Source organism: Lates calcarifer, linkage group LG10, assembly GCF_001640805.2.
Source record: "Lates calcarifer isolate ASB-BC8 linkage group LG10, TLL_Latcal_v3, whole genome shotgun sequence".
Classification (NCBI taxonomy): domain Eukaryota; kingdom Metazoa; phylum Chordata; class Actinopteri; family Centropomidae; genus Lates; species Lates calcarifer.
The window spans coordinates 27,074,865-27,095,302 of record NC_066842.1 but is presented as its reverse complement, the minus strand read 5'-3'; the positions used below and the strand labels follow the sequence as shown (position 1 = coordinate 27,095,302).

At 39.6% G+C, this 20,438-nt stretch overlaps 1 protein-coding gene across 2 annotated transcripts in view; it reads right to left on the bottom strand.

The window, feature by feature from the left end:
* Positions 1 to 20,438, bottom strand: part of lrp5 (low density lipoprotein receptor-related protein 5) — a 63,901-nt gene that overhangs the window by 21,938 nt on the left and 21,525 nt on the right. The window contains exons 6-11 of one of the 2 annotated variants that reach the window (XM_018678582.2): positions 19,845 to 20,041; positions 19,393 to 19,524; positions 14,046 to 14,134; positions 13,748 to 13,966; positions 13,380 to 13,468; positions 12,696 to 12,867 (exon numbers count right to left, since the gene is read on the bottom strand). In XM_018678582.2, the coding sequence (XP_018534098.1) occupies positions 12,696 to 12,867; positions 13,380 to 13,468; positions 13,748 to 13,966; positions 14,046 to 14,134; positions 19,393 to 19,524; positions 19,845 to 20,041 (898 nt within the window). The remainder of the gene's footprint in view (positions 1 to 12,695; positions 12,868 to 13,379; positions 13,469 to 13,747; positions 13,967 to 14,045; positions 14,135 to 19,392; positions 19,525 to 19,844; positions 20,042 to 20,438) is intronic. The other variant, XM_051073657.1, reaches the window with a different exon arrangement.

Genomic DNA, 20,438 nt, shown 5'->3' with positions numbered 1-20,438 from the left:
GAGTGAGGGGGTGAGCAAACAGAAAAAATAAACCATTCACTTTGATGGGCCTCTGATCCAAGGGAGGTTCCTGACCCCTCCACAAAAAACCTATTCATTTATCACTGTGACACAATTAGACATGGCCATCCCAGTGAAAAGATGGCAGAGAGACTCCCTTTCTCTGCCCTCTCCTCCTCTCTTGCTTGCTCTTTCTCTCTGCTGGCTTTTTCAGGAAGAATTATGCACTGGGAGTGTGATTTTATTCCCCCGTCTTTTTTCATTTGGGTGTGAGAACGTCTCATTTCTTGATGGACGCGGGGAAAAGGACAATAAGACAGAAAGAGAGCAAACAGAAAAGTAACAAAGGTCTCATCGGACACGCAGGGAGAAGTCAGACCGTCACAGGACAGTTCACATACGCTCACACACACAGATATTCTCTGATAAACAGAATGAAACACACTGAATGAATGGAATCCTGTGGAAAACAGAAGAATCATATAGGGAAACCTTTGACTGCTTACTGTGTGTACATATGTAAAACTCCCATCTGCTTCAACTCATTCACTATTATTTTGGGTTTACAGCACTGGATAACCTGACTTCAGTGGTAATAAACTACAGCTGATGTAGGATTGCACCTTAAGATAATTGTTGATATTCGCCGATGATTACTTTCTTGATAAGTGGTTTTGTCTGTAAAATGTAACAAAATTGTTTTTTTTTAATGGTTGTTACAATTTCAGTGAGCTCAAGGTAAGGTTCTGTCCAACCAACAGTTAAAAACCCAAAGATATTCTGTTTATAACGATAAATAACAGATAAAAGTAGCCAGCTTCAATCACACCGCACAGTCTAACACTGGAATTTACTTGCTCTCATCTTTACCTAAAGGCAATAACAGAAATCATTTGAAAGTTTTTTTTGTGGAATGAATGTACTTTCAGATTTTCCCACCAGGGTTCCCACGAGGAGACAATGTGCACAGTTTGCTTAGGCCTGTTTCTCAGCCTTAATTTCTTTTGTTTGACAGAATCATCTGGTCTCCTCAAGGTCCACTGTTTTTCTTTTCAGAGCTATCTTTTATTTCTTTACATTTTGGCTACATTAGTTTCAAGCAGTTTCTATTCGCACTGTACAGTCTTGTCTCTTTTTCTATTACAGGAGTGTATGTTTGATGTCATGGAGAGCAGGTTTAGACCTTACTCTTCTCAGTGTTATTTACAACTTTCCTCAGCAAGAGTGGCAAGAAAAACTCCCCTTTAACAGGCAGAACCCGGCTCATGGTGGGCAGGCATCTCCATCAAACAGTTGTTTTGAGAGAGAGGGAGAGGGGGGAGAGAGGGGAGAGAGGGGGAGAGGATTTTATTCTGCTGTTATATCTGATGTGTCAGGAAAATCCTATTCACTTTATTTAGATTAACAATGATTGTTGTGAACTTCACGTTGCTTATTACCCTTCTTATGTATTGAAGATTGTTTTTTAATTAATTTACTATTTTTACACCAATTTACACCTACTTTTCCCTTTCATCTAAGTGCATTTTTGCATTTTTGTACTTTTAGTTGAGTGCAATTTCTTTAAAGTAACAGTGCTTTTACTTGTGTAAAATATTCTAGTATTCTTCCCATCCCTTCCTGTGCATTTACTTTGCTGTGACACTGCTCCTGTGATGAAGAGCTGTCATTAAGAGACACTTCAATAAGACTTTTTCACTCAGCTCTGATGCATCTGCCTGTGAATTTGCAGCTTATATTACATACAGGTAGGTGCAGCTGTATTACATCTAGTGACTCACACTTTCATGTTATTTTTGATGATCTGTAGTCCATTCTTCATTTCAAAATCTGGAAATAACTTTTGTTTCTTGATGCAGCCTTATAAATTCCTATTTGATCGTTTATCAACAAGGCAAATGAGAACATTACACATATGCTTATTTTCCATATAAGCTCAGTAACACACTAATTCAGAAAACAGGAATCAAAAATGTTTACCCCCTCAACTGAAATCATATTAATTACATTACCCTAATCCTGTACTGGTCTGCAGTCAGAACACACACATTCATAAAGACACACTGCTATCTGTTACATATATAAGCAAACAGAGACCTGGGAGTGTTTACTTATGTGTGGGTGTTTCATAATAGGAGTATTTCTCAGGAATGTGCAACCTGAGACTAACTGATGTGTGACAGACGATACATTCAGCTCATCCAAGAAAAAACCTTGTTCATAGCATGGGATTCATAATAATAGAAGCCACCACTGCATTCCAGTTGTTTTTGACTAGGCCTGTAAATTTAGCTTTTCCTCTATTAGTTACCTTTAAATGCTAAGAGCCATTATTTCCATTCTAAAACTTCCCATAAAATGATGATATGTTATGCTAAAACTACTTCCAAACACAAGTTGTCATGTTCAGGGTCATATACTTGTGTTTCCTGGTTTCCTGGATAGTTGCTAAAAGTCATGCCATCTTTCAACATATGCACAACAATTGTGCACAGGGAAAAAATGTTCCCCTTGTGTGAGGGCAGATTTTGGAAGTCATCTTGTAGCTAGCAAGATGAAATTATGTATTATAAATAAGGCACAACACAGGAAAACAGGTGCCTCAAAAGTCAAGTTGAAAGATTACAACACACATAAATACACACAAAAATCAAATGGCTCTTTACTTCTTGTAACTTCTGAGGCTGCTTGAAACATCACACGCACAGATAGTAGAATCAATACCAAACATGTTATTCACTCTCTGCACTGACGCACAATCACGTCCACTGACTGTTTCTACTAGTCTATACTGCTGATTTCTAGCTCACAGCTCCAGAGGCTTGACTCATTTACTTTTAGTTTAGTTATAGGTTTTAGTTTTTACTTGTTCAACTGTATGATGTAGCAACAGACTGGCTGATTTACCTCCACATAGCATCAAGGACGTTCTAACCCATGCTTCCTAAAGTCAAAGACAAAGGTTTATGGTTTTGTCAAACCATAAGAAACCATTTTACTATTCATAGGCCTCTGGTTTTGTATCCAGAAGTGTAAGTATGATCTTGGTATAATTAATACTTTTGTGTGTGTGTGTGTGTGTGTGTGTGTGTGTTATTTTTGCCCTGTTAATACATGCTGAAAAATGCACGACTGCAAATGCTGTGAGAGGAGCAACAGTGTGGTTGCTTCATGATTACATGTAAACACAACTTAGAAATTCCCCTGATAATTCTACTGAAATTACAGAAAATATGATTTTGGTTATCAAACACAGAGGGTGCTTGGAAATTTAAATAAGAATGTAAAAGTTAAAGTCTTTGTTATTGTTCAGCACTGGGAGGGTCCTCTCTCACATCTTATATAACTGGCTGATCATCTCATGATGTGGGTGTGAAAGTTACATGAGATGACCCCCCCACCTCAACCTTCCACCACCACCACCCCTTTGGTGTTAGAAAGGTAGCACGTGTGAAAAAACACCCATTTCTTATGTTAGTAATTATTATTAATTAAGGATTTTAAGTCACTTTTATGGAAAATAAGTTGATGTAACCAAATTTTGTGTGTCACATCCACACGGGACACAGCAGAAACAAACACACACAGCTGTGGGGTAGTAGCTGCTATTGCTTGCTCACCACAACAGTGCTTACATCAGACCACAGTATTACCATTCTAATAGGATACATAAGATCAGCCACAACACACACACACACACACACACACACATGTGGGCCAGAGGCTGAGCTCCCAGATGAAATGAGCCATGCAGCTACTGTCACTTTGTGGTAACAGGGAAACAGGATGGAAGAAACAGGGAGGAGAGAGAGCTGGCAGGACACCGTGGAAACTGTGAGCAACAACAGGTGTTTCTGTTATTTCTCTAACCTGAGAGCTACCCCTTGCAGTATGCTCAATCAGGATTCATGGAAACATGTCAAAGCAGCATCATAAGAGCAATCAGTCATCATGTAACAACCAGGTTGATGATATAATTTATGGACGGTGTTTGATGTAGGACAGTATGATATATTTATGCAGAACTCTGAGACCGCCTGTAATAATGGACAGAATGAACAATGTTGAATGAACATGTAGCTCATTTATTTGACTGATGTCATACTTTCAATATTCATTTTCATATGCATGTCACATTGACTATACTACCACTTCACTGTTGGTAAGGTATAAAGCACAGCAAGCTGTAAGGTTGTTTGTTTTTTATGTTTTTTAAATGGAAACTTGTCCTAAGGTGATCCAAGATGAGGATTTAATACAGTTTGATTTTGATAGTGAACTGAGATATGTTAATATACTTCATAAAAACCTCCACCAATAATTTATCAAAACTGAGAGCATCAATTATGCTTCTTTTTCTCATAGTAAAGACTGATCCATTCCTATTTCTTTTTATTGTGAGCCACTGTGCTCCAGGTACAATATGTGACTTGTAAAAACACTGCACGGTGCCATGTTAAAATAACTGAACCACACCTTTGCAAGTGAACATGCAACACTTCTTGAGTGCTTCTATTGGATGAAAACTGCAATTCACTGTTTATGCTGTAAACGTAGAGAAGCTGGTATGTTACACTAAACATCAAACAGCATATCATACAAAACCAGAAAAGCTGTAACACCGGCTGTACTTTATGTTAGTAAACTGGATTCAGCATTGGCAAATACTCAGTATTAAAAGTGTTGAAACCAGATCTGGGCCAAGATAAAGTTTAACTTCAACCTTGGAATGAAGATTATCTGAAAATAATGTACACATACATGGTGTACAACATGCTTTACATACAGTATTACTATACTGTTATATATGAAGTATGGCTATTAAATAATGAAACTGCGCTTATGAGGATAAAACCATGTGGTTCACAGTCACAGCAAGTGTTATATATTAAAGGCTGGTTTCCAATAAGTGACGTCTTTAGTTCACTGTTAGCTACTGATTGAAGTGCATGTGTTTTTGCTAAGGCGTCAGAAAATGATTAGCTTCAAAGTTGAGCAACACATTAACTTGAATTTTTGGGTGAAACTGAACAGAACAGCAGCTGAATCTTTTTGTACATTGTATGGGGAACACTGCATGTCACGTGCACATGTGTTTGAATGGCACAAAAGATTTAGTGAAGGCAGAGAGGATGTCCAAGACAAATCGTTTGAAATGGTCGACTGACTCAGTATAAGAATGAGAGCAGAAATGGCCAGTTCGGCAAATTTTGCATGAAAATTTGAACATGACAAAAAAAGTCTGCCAAAGTCGTCCCAAAACTTCTGTGCGCACAGCTCACAACAAATCACAGTGCTTGATCACCCTCCCTTATTCACCTGATCTAGCACCGTGTGACTTTTTCCTTTTTCCTAAGATCAAATCTGCACTAAAAGGAACACGTTTTGAGTCTGTGTCAGAAGTTAAGAAAAGAACGACAGAGGTTCTGAGGACAAACTGTGCTCTGTGTGATGCAGAAGTATGTGAAAGAACTGAATGCTATTCATTACATTATATTAATAGCCATGCCTTGTATAATCTACATAGCATGTAATAACAGAGTGAGTCCCATGGCTGAGGAATTGCAGGACTGGTATCAGCTTCATATATTTATCAAATATCTGTCGCTGGTTGGTGGAACTAGTGAACAGACAACTTTTGCAACGTTTGCTTGCTGCCTGTCAGCTGAAGCTCCTATGTGTGTGTTTGCCTGTCTTTGGCCGCCTGCTCCATTATTACCACTGCCAGTGTTATAAAGAGGGGCTCCACCATTTCACAAAGCCGTCTCAAATCGTCTTTCACGGCCCTCACAGAAGATAAAGCATCAGGGAAGCACAGAGCCACTCAGAGGCCACACAAAACTTAATTTCAATCTTTCAATCTATTTGATCTATTCAGCCAGGCAGCTATCAGAAGCAGAGCAGACCTGAGTCAAAACACTGCGTTCCAGGAGAGGCACTGAAAAGTTTGTTCTGTCAACATCAACATGTTACATTTGTAGATAAATGGAATTTTCCCTTTATACAGTATGTTCTGATGTAATTCTACACATAACTTGTAGTGATGGAGTTAGTCACATGTTCAGTCTGTCATACAGTATACACTGTATTTATAGTTAACACATTCCAGTTTCAAAATAGTCTTGGTAGTGTTATGCTAACCCCAGCTGTAACTGTTTCCTGCTAACAACAACACATTTTAAGCTGCGCTCGAGGCAACATCTTTAAATAATAAAAAATACAGGACTGTGCTCCAAATACAGAACCATTTAAATAATTTGGGTTAAATTCAGTTGTAACATTCTGATAACTAATTTGGATAATACTGAAAACATTTGCTCTACACCTCGTGTATAGCAACTGCATATTGTGGACAAGCTATCAAAGTCTCTCTCATGCTAAGTCAACAACTCCCATGCCCAAGCTTTTAGAGTCCCCTGGAAACTTTGTTTTGTAACTTAGTTCCATTTTTTACTTGCAACCTTTAGTGTTTCTGCATGAGCTTTTGTTTCCCCATTTTTTTCAGTGTGCAGTAAACAATGGACTCAAATCTCTGTAATAATCCCTCATTTCAAAATATTTTTGTGTGTATTTCTCTTCTCAACAACTAACCTTATGTATTTATAATGTGACAGGAAACTGGAGCGCCTGAAGTTAACCCACTCGGTGAAGCAGCTCCAGGTCTGGGGTTCAGCCTGGACTTGCTTCCTTTGAGGATGAAGTGTCACATGCAATTAATCTTAATCTCTGTGTTGAACCTGTTGTGGGGTTTCATCTTGGATTTCAGGGACTGGATCTTGGATCGGAGGGCCTTGTTCTCCCTTGTCTTCAGCTGGAGCAGAACTTGGAGTGAGTCCATCTGATCGCAGAGCTCGTCCTCACTATGAGCAGTCAGCAGCTGCTGCTGAATGAATGAGCTTTTTTCAACCAGAAGCTTTCTGCTCAGCTCCAGGATCTCTCTCTGCCTCTCTCCCAATCATGACAGTCTCACACTTTTCCTCAGTGGTGTCGAGTTAACAGCTCAGAAGCTCAGTTTCACTGTCATGGAGCCTCTATTTCAAACAGACAGTTTTGACCAACTCTTCTTTCAGTTTTTGTACAAGCTCTTTGTGAAGAAGTCTTTTCTGCTCCATCTGTGAGGCCTTCAGTTACTCCTGCACATGCAACAGCTCTCTCTCTCTGAGCTCCTGATTTTCTCACTGCAGGATGTCATATGTTTGCTTCACGTGGCTTGATGGTTTCTTCGTACCCATACATCTTTTTTGGTGACACTTCCTGCTGCTCCTTCATTTCCTGATACAGAACAGCATTGTCATCGTTGTTTTAAGGCCTCTTTTTGCTTTTTCTGTGTAAAAGATATTTTGTCCAAGCTCTGACCTTTACATTTAAGGATCTCAGCTTCACTGTCAAAGTGCTTCATCAGCTCATTTTGCAGGTGAAGTTTTTCCTGTGTCTCTGAGGTCTTTACCTGTGCCAGTGGCCTCATTCTCTCTGCTAGATTTTTCATCCAGGGCCCTAAGCTGCTCCTGTTTAGTGCTGCTTATTTTTCAAGGAAGATGACCTCTTTAGGTGTTTTAGCTCATCCTACTTTGCAATTGTCTGATTCAATCTCAACAGCCTCCACCCGACTGTTCCCAAACTAAGAAGCTATGTTCAGTTGATGGATGTTTTGTCACAGGTCTTCAGTCTGATGTTTCATGGCCACTTTTTCTTACTGTATTTCATTACATTCTTGCTCAAAAACTTTTAATTCTTTGACAGTTTCTTTAAGCTCAGGAATGTCTTGCTGCTGGGAAGAAATCTGTCAACAAAGGGCTTCTTTTTTCTTCCTTCCTTACATTAAACCTGTTGTCCAATGCATTTTTTTTCATGCAGATTTGTGTTGAGCTCATGAATTCTATCTTCTGTTTGTTGACTCATCTCTCTGTGTGCCTTGCTTTTCATTTTCAGGTTCCTTATTTGTTGAAGCAGGCCCTGGCTCTCCTCCCAGTCCTGGACCTGACCAGACATCTCTTTAATCTGGTCAGAGGTCCTTGATGCATCTGTGAGGGGTCTGGTTTTCACAGACAGGACCTGATTGCCTCTTTGGAGGATGGTCTAGGGTCAGAGGGTGCCGTGAAGCTGTACAGATTGTTAAGTTCCTTGAGGCAAATTTGTGATATTGGGCTATATAAGCAAAATTTGACTTGACTTGACTTGGTCCTCAGAGGCCTCACAGAGACAACCAGCTGCTCCTGATGACTCATCTCTGCTGTCTGAACACCTGTCATCAGTCACAACACCAGTCAGTCCTAATTTCTTTCAGTCACAACAAGGGTTGCCCCCTACAAGTCACTGACTCAAGTCATCAGTCAAAAAGAACAACTTTGTCTTGTAACGTTGATCATTTTTTCTGTGTAATTTTTGTATTTAGGTGTGTTTTATTATTATGCATATGTGTGGCCAATTTAATCTACAATATAACATATAATGCATGCATTTTCCATGAACATATATTTTATATGTAAAATCTTTTTTATCAAATAAACACAGTGGAGTAAAACTACAGGTGCGTCAAAGTTACTTAACCAAAGTCCTTGGTTACAATCCACGACTGAAATTAACAGTTGGTATTGTACAGTCTAAGCCTGTTGAGCTGGATTGTTACAGAAACAAGACACAGGCAAGGAGAGCAGAGGAGCTATTCAGGGCCTTAAGCAGGGGGAATTCCACTATATACACCTCCCTGCTCACTGAGTTCCACCTCTAACATACACACAGACGCACACACACTCACAAGCAGTTATCATATGGCTCCACAGCGTGACTGAATGGTACTACACATAGTCAATCTGCATAATCACAACAAAGCAGCCATTTTGTGTGTGTGCAGAGAAAGCAACACATCAGTCAAAGCAGCTAACACTCACACACACAAACACACACACACACACACACACACACACACACACACACTCCTCTTCAAAAGGAGGGGGCCTGTGGTAACTTCAGAGAGGTTTTTTTCCACAGATGAGGGGGTTGGGTGGGAGGTTGCAGAGGGGAGTCAGATTTCTTTAAAAAAGACTTGAAAACACAAGAGCAGGAGAGAGAGAGAGAGAGAGATAGAGAGAGCATTTCTCCAGTGTTCTTGGAGAAAGTCTTCAGTCTGCCTTAGTCATTTATCATTCTCTCTCTTCTCTCTTTTAGAAAATAAAATGTTGGGCGCTGTTCAGTTTTCAGCTGTTTGGCAGGCCTGCTACACTACACTTGCACAAACACACACAAACACACACACACACATTGTCTTGAGTACAGGCACAATCCAAATATCCACACACCACTAATGTAGTGAGTAATATGAAATATATTTATATAAGATGTTGCAATTCCCTGATGCTCATGTCAAAGCAGCAGGGCCTTCACACTGCACTGATAACAATATCTAATAAACTATAAAATTAATAAATGGATTGGGGGAAAAAAACAGTAAACTTGCAGAACCAGTCAAATCAATAATGAAAACAATCTTCAGTCACAGCATCAAATGGAAGTAAAAGCTACCTGTGGAAATCCCATTCAAATGACAGGATTTTCAAAGGTGGTTATTTGTTAATGTTGAGGTTTGTTTTTTTCTTGATGAACTGATTATTTCATGAAAGAAGGAAATTTGTCAAAACTGCATAAAGTTAAGAGTTCTCGAGAATTTAATGATTTACATTCTTCTTCTTCTCCTTCTTGTTTTTGTAAATACACACATTTGGGGTGGGCAACCACTTAAATATGGAACACAATTCAGGTCCAAGTGAGACAAGAGTCATATCGTCAGGATATACATTTAACTGCTTTTAACTGCCACTGTGAATGAGTCCCACACATATCATAACAAGATGACACGTAACACCTTGCTGATTATCTCACTCCGGCCTGTGAAATTTCAGCAACATCTGACATGTCATGTGGCTGGGACATGAGAATTGCAGAGTTTTATCTGATAGAAATGATCTCCAAAACTACAAAAACAAGACCAAAGCTTTAATAAACTGCAATGATCCTTTAACTCTTTAGTTCTGCCACTAAGGTGTAAATTTGGCACATGGTTTAGGCTTAAAGTAGCTGCCCAGCCTTTATCTTCATGTATGTAATAACAAACACTGAAAAACATCAGACAACATGCACACACACACACACACACACACATACACACACAAGAGAGAGAGAGAGAGAGAGAGGAGAGAGAGAGAGAGAGAGACGCAGGCAGATATACAATGGAAATGTCTTCACACCCAGCAGCAATTTCTTTTCAACAGGATAAAAACAAGGCTGAAACGTGAAAAAAGCCCTTTGAGGTGGGTCCTTTCACCCTGACAGAGAGAGAGAGAGAGAGAGAGAGAGAGAGAGAGAGAGAGAGAGAGAGACAGAGAGAGAGAGGGAGGGAGGGAGAGAAGGAGCAGCCACCCCTTTTCAATTGGTAAGCATTCAGCCAGAAAGCTCAGGCATTCACTATTTTGGTCTAGTCTTCTCTCTTCCTCTCTCTACTGCGATGAAAATATGTTAACGCCAGTAAACGTATCCAACTCTGCAAACGCCACAACAATCACTGAACTGCAGCGACAACAGTGATAAACAGACCAAATCAGAGACAACAGCTAAAGCAAGAAATGGAAAAAAAACTGATCATTGAGTAGTAACGAGCTGAAAGTGAAACAAACAAAAATACAGGGACGAAAAGTGCACAACGAGGAACGTGTAATTATTGTAATGTCTAAAAACAGACCCCTTAGTATGAGATACAGACGGAGTGAAGGAGAATGGAGAACACCTGCTTTAAAGCAGCTATACGAGTCTTAGAGAGAGGGGGAAGGGCAACAAGAATAACAACCACCCCCCAACCCTGCCTCACTTTGTTGTCCTCTGCTTCTCAGACTGGAGTGTGGAGACCTCCCAGTTAATGTGATAGTTACCGTTTTCACAATTGAGACACATTAACAAAATTTAGAAAAATATCTGCACAAAGTGTGAAAAACATAGAAATTCTATGGGTAAGTGTGTTTTTTTGGTTCCTGTTATCAAGAAGCACTAGACAAGATACAGTACAAATAAGTACAAATTACACTTGTTTTACGCTGAAAAAGGTGAGTCTACGAGCACACTGATATGCATGTAAGTAAATCAAGTATTCTCAGTTTTTTTTGACAGAATAGTATCATATGTAGTGTCACCTGTTGACCTGCATCGTTCTCTGTGATGTTTAAAAGCTAAATTCAATCTACTCAAATTATCTCACAAATGTATGAGATTTTGAGGCCAGAACAGAATCTGCCATGGCCACCGTGATGGTCATCCCATCCCATTAGTGGTTAGAGCACTTGGACAATGAGTCTGAGACAGTCGATGAATGGTATGGTTTCAAAAAAATTATAAGAAAGAAAAGAGAAAGAGATGGCTTGTCAGAGGACAACATAGTTGCAATTCCCAGCAAACACTTCCACACATTTTTCACTACACTCTCACACCCAGGGTAAAGATAATCATGCCAAGCCCTACCCATCATCCTGAGGTAGTCTTGCTCAAATGATAAACTGGCAAAATGAGATGACACCTGATAGTTTGCAGTCATTTCTTAACATGCTCCTAACTCTCACCAGGAGGGAGTCACCATAGTGGTACTGCTCCAAAACCAGCCACACAGTGAGACTCAGATCAAATTTTTGGCCTGTTCTCATCCTTCATTTAACACTATTTTTCCCTTTTTGTGTCTGAAGTCACAAGAATCTTTGTTACATTTTGTGTCATTATTGTTTTTATCAGCGTTTTCCCTTTAGCTTCCCAACACACTATATTTCATAGCTTTATGCTATGCCCCTGTAACATAACACAATACACTACTGAGAGCCTGCAGGTTTTCCTTATGCTCATCCTGTGCAGTGACTGATGTCACTGGTATGTACACCTTCAGCCAGAGAGGAGAACAGTGAAATCATCTGCTGTTGTTTGAAAGGAGACCCTGAAGATTCTTGGCTAATGAACAACATCAGAAGCAATTTCCCTGGAGACAATTTGATTAGATATACCAAACTGGAAACAGGTGACATGAGGATGTGCGTGAGTGCTGTGCGGTGCCTCCTATCCAAAAATGATCATAAAAGAGACAAAGACATGAGGGTCATGGCTGACTGGCAAAGGATCAGACACATGTTGTTTAAGCGGTTACTATCTGGAGCATTATACACATAAAGACAATGTAGACTGTTAAAGAGTAGTGTCAGTGTGAACAGAGCTAGAACTGACATTTGAGATCTCATTGCCTCTCTGAATAAGATTGAAAAGCACTGAATTACTTCAGTTAAGCTGTATTGTGTTCATCAAATCAGTTTTTACAAAGATTATTATTTGATCAAAATATTGTAGCCCCTCTCTTTCTTTCCTTTTTCTCCTCTCAAGTTCAATATTCACCAATTTTGACACTTGGCAGTATGTACGGTGGATAAAAAATGTATCTGTTATTGGGCAAAATGTACAATAGGTCAAACCAGACCAATGCAGACCATCACAATCCAGATAGGCCAGATCACACTGCAGCAGCAGACAGACCAGACCAGATGACAACAATCTAACTCAGTGGTGTGTAAGTCTGTCCAGCTATTGCATGACTCCACAAAAAGCCTGTCTTCCAGCTGAGAAGAAGCTGGTGAAACCACACACATATGTGTCTGATAATAATCTGCTGTTAGACCTACCTCTATCTTGTCTGTTTTAGCGTCTCCCCAGTATAGTTTTCCTGCTGCATAATCTATTGCCAGTCCATTGGGCCAGCCCAGAGAGCTGTTGAGCAGAACCACCCGGTCCGTTCCATCCAGGTTAGCCCGCTCGATCTTAGGATGCTCGCCCCAGTCAGTCCAGTACATGTAGCTGAGAGAGACAGAGCCAATGAGAGAAGATGAAACTTAGTTCCAGTCACAGGAACATTAGACATTTTACACATATCTTAATCAATAGGTAGAGTCTATCCATTTTAGTTTCTGACTCTGCTTGGATAGGAAATGTTCATTTCTAGATACCTACAACTGTCATCATCATCAATCATTTCATCATTTCAAAAATAAGAGTCTTATTACCAGTGACATTCCATGATATCTATATTTTTGGATGTATTTAAACCGTATGTCATCTCCTGTTGCTGTTTGATCAGTGAGATGTTATGTTTTTGAAGTTTCTGTTGATGTATCTAGTCAAAATTAAATCTATCAATCAGCCTATGAAGTGTTCATTTACAACTGTAGAGTGTAAATTCCTAGGTTGCTAAACTCAATTCAACACAAATTCTCAGAAAAAATACAGACAACATGACCTCAATGTTCTCGGTCAAGCCCTACCAGGGAGGGCAAACTCCAGTTCACACACACACACACAAAAGCACTCACCCATTAACTGGGTCCAGGACTATGGCTCTGGGTTCATCCAAGTTCTCAGAAATCAATATTTTCCGAGAGGTTCCGTTCAGCCTGGTCACCTGGAATACCACGATCACAATTCATTGTTATAATATACCATGAAACACAATTACTCACACACACATTTACACCCACGGGTAATTTAGATTAACCTGCATGGCTTCAGGCTGTGGGAGGAAGCCAAAGTACCAGAAGGAAACCCACACAGGCACAGGGAGAACATGCAAACATGCTTAACTTATGCACTCCATAAATTCAGTAACACAAAAGTCAAACAGTGATTTTCCACAGACAGCTTTCTATAATAAATAGAACATTAATGCTAAGTCTCGGTGTACCTCAATTCGGTCAGTGCCAGTGTCTGTCCAGTACAGGTTTCTGGCCACCCAGTCCACAGCAATGCCATCTGGGTGATTGATCTCCGTGGTAACCAGCATCATGGCATTGCTGCCATCAATGTGGGCTCGCCGAATGGCATGAACCTCATCATCTGTCCAATAGACGTAACCCTCAACTGGGTCATAGTCTATAGCAATAGCATGGCGAATGTCATCAACCTGCATGAGCAAAGGAACAATGATGAATACATGAGTGCAACATAATAGAACTGATATGTTTGTGTATGTGTGTGTTTACCTGTAGCACTATGTCGGTGAAGTCTGGCAGGTCCAGTGAGATTCTCCGGAGGTCAGTCCGTCGAGCCAGAAGCAAAACCTGCTCTGCTCCTAAACAAACCAGACAAGTTTTATTAATTGTTAAATGTTTATCCATGTTGATTATAGTAGCACTTAAGTAGTCACTGGAGAGTTTGTGACAGAGTTGATTTAGCTGTGAGACAGCTGGTCTTACTTTGATCGTATGATCTTTACTAAAGCATAAAAATAAGATTTGGGTCATGTTTACATGTGTATAGCATGAGTGAAATGTAAGCCATTATGTGGCCCAAATAGGAGCATGCTCCATAAGATGTGTGTGACATGGATTACTAAAAAAACACACTGAAATGCTTTGTAGACACGCCATTCCACAAACCCCAGACCCTTGACATTAAAATTAGATCCCAACTAGTGATCGACCGATATGGTTTTTTCAGGGCCGATACCGATGCCAATTATCAGTAGTCAAGGAGGCCGATAACCGATGTTTGGAGCCGATATTCATTTGCAGTAAAAATGAAAATATTGGCATCAAAATTTTTAATAATACAAACTCCAGCACTTAACTTTGTTTAAATGCCTTTAAGCATATGTTTATTAAACAGTTTTTTAGATTTGGAAACATGTGAAAGGTCTAAAAAATTTAAATTAAAGATTAAATTCTAACAAAAAGTGCAGGGAGCTCTCAGGCTCAGCAGCATGTCTTATAAAGTTAAATTAAAACAAATAAATAGCTCCCTAAGTTTCTACAGTAAATAAAGTTTTCCAAAATTTCAATACAACTGAAATGTTATTTTATCTTTCACTTATCTTTGTTTTAAGTTCAAACAAAAACAAAAAGTGCAGGGAGCTCCCAGGGTCAGCAGCATCTGTTATAAAGTTAACTGAAATTTTAATTAAATAAATAAATAGCTTCCTGAAGTTTTATAAAGTAAATAAAACAAAGAAAAATAAAATTTGCACAGAAATGTGAGTCTCAAATCAATTAGTAGTCCCAATTGAGCAGCACCAGATTGTGGTGCAAAAAGCAGAGTTGTTCAGTGTGTGTGAGCACTGTGCATGGACAGCTTTCACTGCTGATTGGCTGTTGCCATCGGCTCTGTGTGTAACCAATCAGATGGTGCTGTGGGCGGGACAATGCTGGAGACAGAGTAGTGACTGCAGACAGAGAGGCGCGGCTGCATCAGCTGCCAAAATAACCGCGTTTAAATTAATCTCTTATCGGCCGGCGGATTAAAAAAAACGGCAGATGCCGATATGCGTCAAAATGCCAAATATCGGCGCCTATAATCGGCCAGCCGATAATCGGTCGATCCCTAATCCCAACCCATTCAATTGTATAAGTGCGATTTGGACCTAGTCTGACTCTGCTCCCTAGGTCAGGTCTCAGTTCTGTTCAGACAGAACAAGTGGACCTGTGAGGACCTCTATTAATGACTATAGTTCACTACCAGCTATTTATAATCAACAGCTATCCATCTGGTAGCTACTAGGGTTGTAACAATCCATCGGTCTACACTGATTCAATGATCAACAATCTCATAGCATCGATCCAAAATGAAAACATCGATCAAACATCATACATATTGTAACGTCTGTCACCAAGCAAGTGCGGAGACATCAACTGGTTTCGTCGCAGCTTTTATTAAGCTCAATAACACATGGCTGCTGTGGGCCAAGAAAAATAACGAAAACCCCAAACTCTTTTCTCTGTGGTAGCTGCTAGCTACATCGATTCACTTAGCCCCCCTTTCTGTGGAAAGGTTGTCTCCATTCCCGGCTCCCAGATGTTTTGATATTTTGAAATTCCCCTGACACGTCTTTCTCCACCAGAGCGGAGTAGTGATTTGATGAGGAAAAATGTTGCCTATATCCTAAGGTATAGTATGCAACTATGATATAGAAAGACTGTATTCCCTAGGTTATTGTTACTAAGTTCTAAGAATATTTAGTTTGATACTCTAAAAAGGAGTCAGGTTTAAACTATATCCTGCTTTAATGTATACAAACAGGAATTTAATGTTCTTTCAGTTTTCTTCTATAGAATGTGAAAATATATCAGAATGTGGCCCTTTATAGTGAGAAGAATGTCTGGTTGTCAAATTATATTTTAGTTTCTTTTTGTGATTTGATATAAATATAATAATAATATAATGATATTGTCACATAGCGATCACTAGCTCCTGAATCGAATCAAATTGTATCATAGCAGACTTTGTGATATCAGCAAACATCAAATCGTTGTCCACTGTATCAATATAAAATCATAATGTGATGAAACCTATGATTTACATCCCTGGTAGCTGCCTGTTTTAAACTGACATGAGGAAACCAGCAGGACTGTTTCTTATATACTTCAAATATATATATCCACAAAACAATTTTTGGCTGAAGACAAATAATACAGACATCAGCATGTTGAAGGAATGTAAACTAAACAATAGCTAAGACTTGTGTATATTATATGCAAAATTGCGTAACAACACACATTCCACATCCTATGTTTAATGATGGTTGTAGAGTTAGGTGTGATGGTGCAACACTACTGTTCCATTGTTTTACGAAAGCCCCGAACCGAAGGTGCTTTGACAGACACAATTACTCAAACAATCTTCACATACAAGGTAGTCTAGACTTACTGAAACCAAGTAGCATCCATCAAACCTCTCTACGACTCCTCAGTTCAGTCACTACCAATACAAACTCGACAAACAGCAGACATTTTTTCTCCCACTGGGAAAATTGTACATGTCTCCAAAGCTCATGTCATTAAAGGATAGATATCAAGGCACTGTACAGCAGATCCAAGTCTGAGTACTTGGTATCTGGATTAGAGCCAAACCCCACAGTCCAATATCAATCTATCTGTGGTGAAAAAGATTTCAAGCCTGAGCCAAGCTCCACTATTATCACTTTTCTTCTCTCCTCCTCGCTCCAACCAGTCTGGAAACAAAGGGCTCTGCTGTCCTGAGGGATCCTCCGCTGTGTTTGGCTGTTGGTTCAGATTTAACAGGAGCCAAACTCACCTCATGGGAGACAATTAACTGTTTTTCTTTGTCTCTCACACCTCTGACTCTGAAGATCTCACATTTAAGGCAGTTCAAAGTCTCTCTCCCTTTGTATTCCCCTATCTGCCTTATCTTTCTTTCACATCTTTGTCTCACATCTCAAATCAATCCACTTGAATCTTAAGACAAAGCCATGACTGTGTAGCAGAAATACTAGTAGTATTTCATGTGGGTCTACAAAAACGTATGTTGTATAAAATCTACATAGACAATAAATAATCTGGAATTAAATAGTGTACTCTGTAATAGTACATTAATACAATACACAGCACAAAATCTAAAAAAAATGTCACATAGCTAAATATCAAAAACAAATAGTCCTGAAAAAAATTCTGTCTCTCATTCCAAGCTGCAGTTTCACCACCAATCAAAATCTGGCATCTCTCAGCCTCAGCACCAATCAGATTTGACATTGAGAGTTGTTCCATTGTTACTTAAATGGCTGAGGCAAAGGGGGATAAATGAAGGGAAAGAATGAAAAGGAAGGAGGGAAAGCATCTGTGATTCCACTCTTCGCTTGACTTCATTCTGAGACACTTAAAGACCCCTGACAAACAGTCTCACACACACTCACACACACGCTCTGCTGCCAGCGCAAACGCCGAAAACAAACGCCTTCAATTTAACCAGCCAAGCAAAACAAATTAGAAGCATGGGCACAAAGACACACACACACACACACACACACCACACACACACTGCAGGCAGACACAATAGAGTATTGTTGTTTTTATTGTCAACAGTGGCTAAGTGATTGGTTGGCATGCTTCATTCAAATTTAATACATTCACATAACACAGCCTAACAGACAGATGCACTCTAACACACTGTTGTGTTTTTGCAGAATAAAGCTCTATTGTTTTAGCATCGTGGGAATCAACATGGCGGCTGGTCACTTAGTGTCCCACTCTGCTAGCAGAAGGTCATTTTCACTGGTTTTCAAGCCGATAAACTGTATGCTAGATCACTAAAGATCAAGGACTACGTCTGATGTCAGATTTCTCAATCAAGCTCTTTTACACAGAGATCGTGCTATATTGGTGTTAAGAAGACCCTTAATTACACCACCTTTGCTTGTTTACACTGAACAATATTCTTATGCCACAGTGGATTTTATACAGTGTGCCAGCATCATGGGATCAGAGGTGTGGACACAGCTGCCTCTGTGTCAGTCAGTATCTGTTCACACTGTAAAATGTCAGAGCAATTGTAGCTGTTTTTGAGCACATCATTTGTCATGTGCTACTTAGTCCAAAAATGGTGGTAACGCATCAGGACTTAAACCTAAACTTAAAATTAAACTGCAGTGTTTGAAATTTTTATATGATATGATGAAAGTTTAACTGTGAGGCTGAAATAACGCAATCAGAAAATTCAACATCGTATTGGTCTTGTTGAAATACAAAAACATCTCTTCAGACCCTTCAATGAGACAAGTCAAAAGATTTCAACTTGGCCTTTGAAGAAGTTACTTACACAAGATTAATTCGATACAGTCTGTTTGCATATGAAAGTTTGGTTCAGATAAATTCTCTCGCCTTTCTCAAACCATGACAAAACAGGCACAAATCTAAGGTCTCACATATGTAATGTAAGTATAAATGCAGTACTGTTGCCCCAGTTTGTGCCTCTCACAGATGCTGCTGGTTGTGTTAGTAAGCCTGACAAGAAAAAACAACGTCATACATGAAACAAGATGTATTCAGTAGCAGTAAACACAACACATCAGACTGACGATAACCGCGCTGTAATCAGAGCTTAACAAGATATTTAGGTCTGACCTAAAGTAACACTAACTTCTGATCAAGAGCAGGGCTATGGCTATATACTGACATTCCCCTACAGAAACAAATAACCTCTTGTAGTAGAACTACTACCCAAGGTACAATACATGAGTAACTCTGTCAAAGGGCCATAAATCAGCTTCTAGTGATTGTCAAAGCTCCATCAGGATCCCTTTCCAGCTTTCCAGCAGAGAGACAGAGTCTCTCATGGCTTGTTAGCTCTGACTACCAGGTCTACACCTTATGAAGATCATCTCATGTCCATGCTACACTGAGCAGTGACCCTCCACGTCACTCCCTCACTCCTTCGTTGCGTTTGCAAGGGAGGTTTCTAGTGGAATTTGACAACTCGTTTAAAAGTAAAAGCCAGCGTGTACTGTCAGCAGTGCACCTGACACAGTTTTTCTTTTTTTTAATTAGGGATTACAAGTGGCTATTAAGTTTGTGATCACACTGCTGTAAATAGGATCCATACCTGGCTTGCATGTCTTTCCATCTGGTTTAAGCTGGACACCAGTGGGGCAGGCACAGCTGTAGAAAGGCTGGACTGGAGAGAGCAGGCAGAGATGACTACAGCCTCCATTGTTGTCACTACAGGGAGTCTGGACTGCAGTGACACCAATGAAAAGACCAGAAAAAGAGAAAGAAGAATACACAATGAAGAAAATATGATTAGCCTCTCAAAACAGAGCTATATAAAACAATATAATACAATAATTGTACAGTACAAAGTCTGGCAGAACTATATTCAGTAAGCTTTCCAAATACGCAACTTCATGGTCAAGAGATTGTTATTTGTGCTCTATAATAGATCACTGACACTATGCAGTCTAGTTGGATTACTTCAATATAATGGTTTACTGGCATGCCGATCTCACTCTGATACATATGTACTGTTCATACACATAAGTAAAACATGCCACTTACTGTAAGGCTGTCGATAGGGCTCTAGAACCTGGATGTCCATAGGAGAGTAAATCCCACTGAGGATTTCTCTGGTTTTGTCTCCACTGTGTTTGTTACAGGCGTGGATGGAGCGAGTCTGCCAGTCGGTCCAGTACAAGGTCTCTTCAGACAGTGTGAGTGCAAAAGGATGGGTGAGGGTGCCCTCCACCACTGTTTCACTGCAGGAGAAAATGAAAGCCTCTTTAGAATGAGAGAAAGGTTTGTGCTTTGTAGTGAAAAATCATCTCGCACAATCCTTGTCTGATATGGAGGTGAACTAAAACTGAAAACTGCAATATTTCTTTTAAAAAACATATGCATTTCAGTGTCATATTCTGGCAACAAAAGATTTATTGTATGCTGACCTGTCATAAACAAGCCATTCTACATTGTCAGTAGACTGCGCAATTTAATGTGCAAGGACACACAACTTGTTCAATCTATTATTCTAAAATTATACTTCCAAAAATTATTACTTTAATGGATTTAAAGTTGTTTCACCAGACTAAGGGCTGTATACTCCTCAAACAAACAAATACATGAATGTGAGCAAACAACTTTTCGAAGACCAGAGAC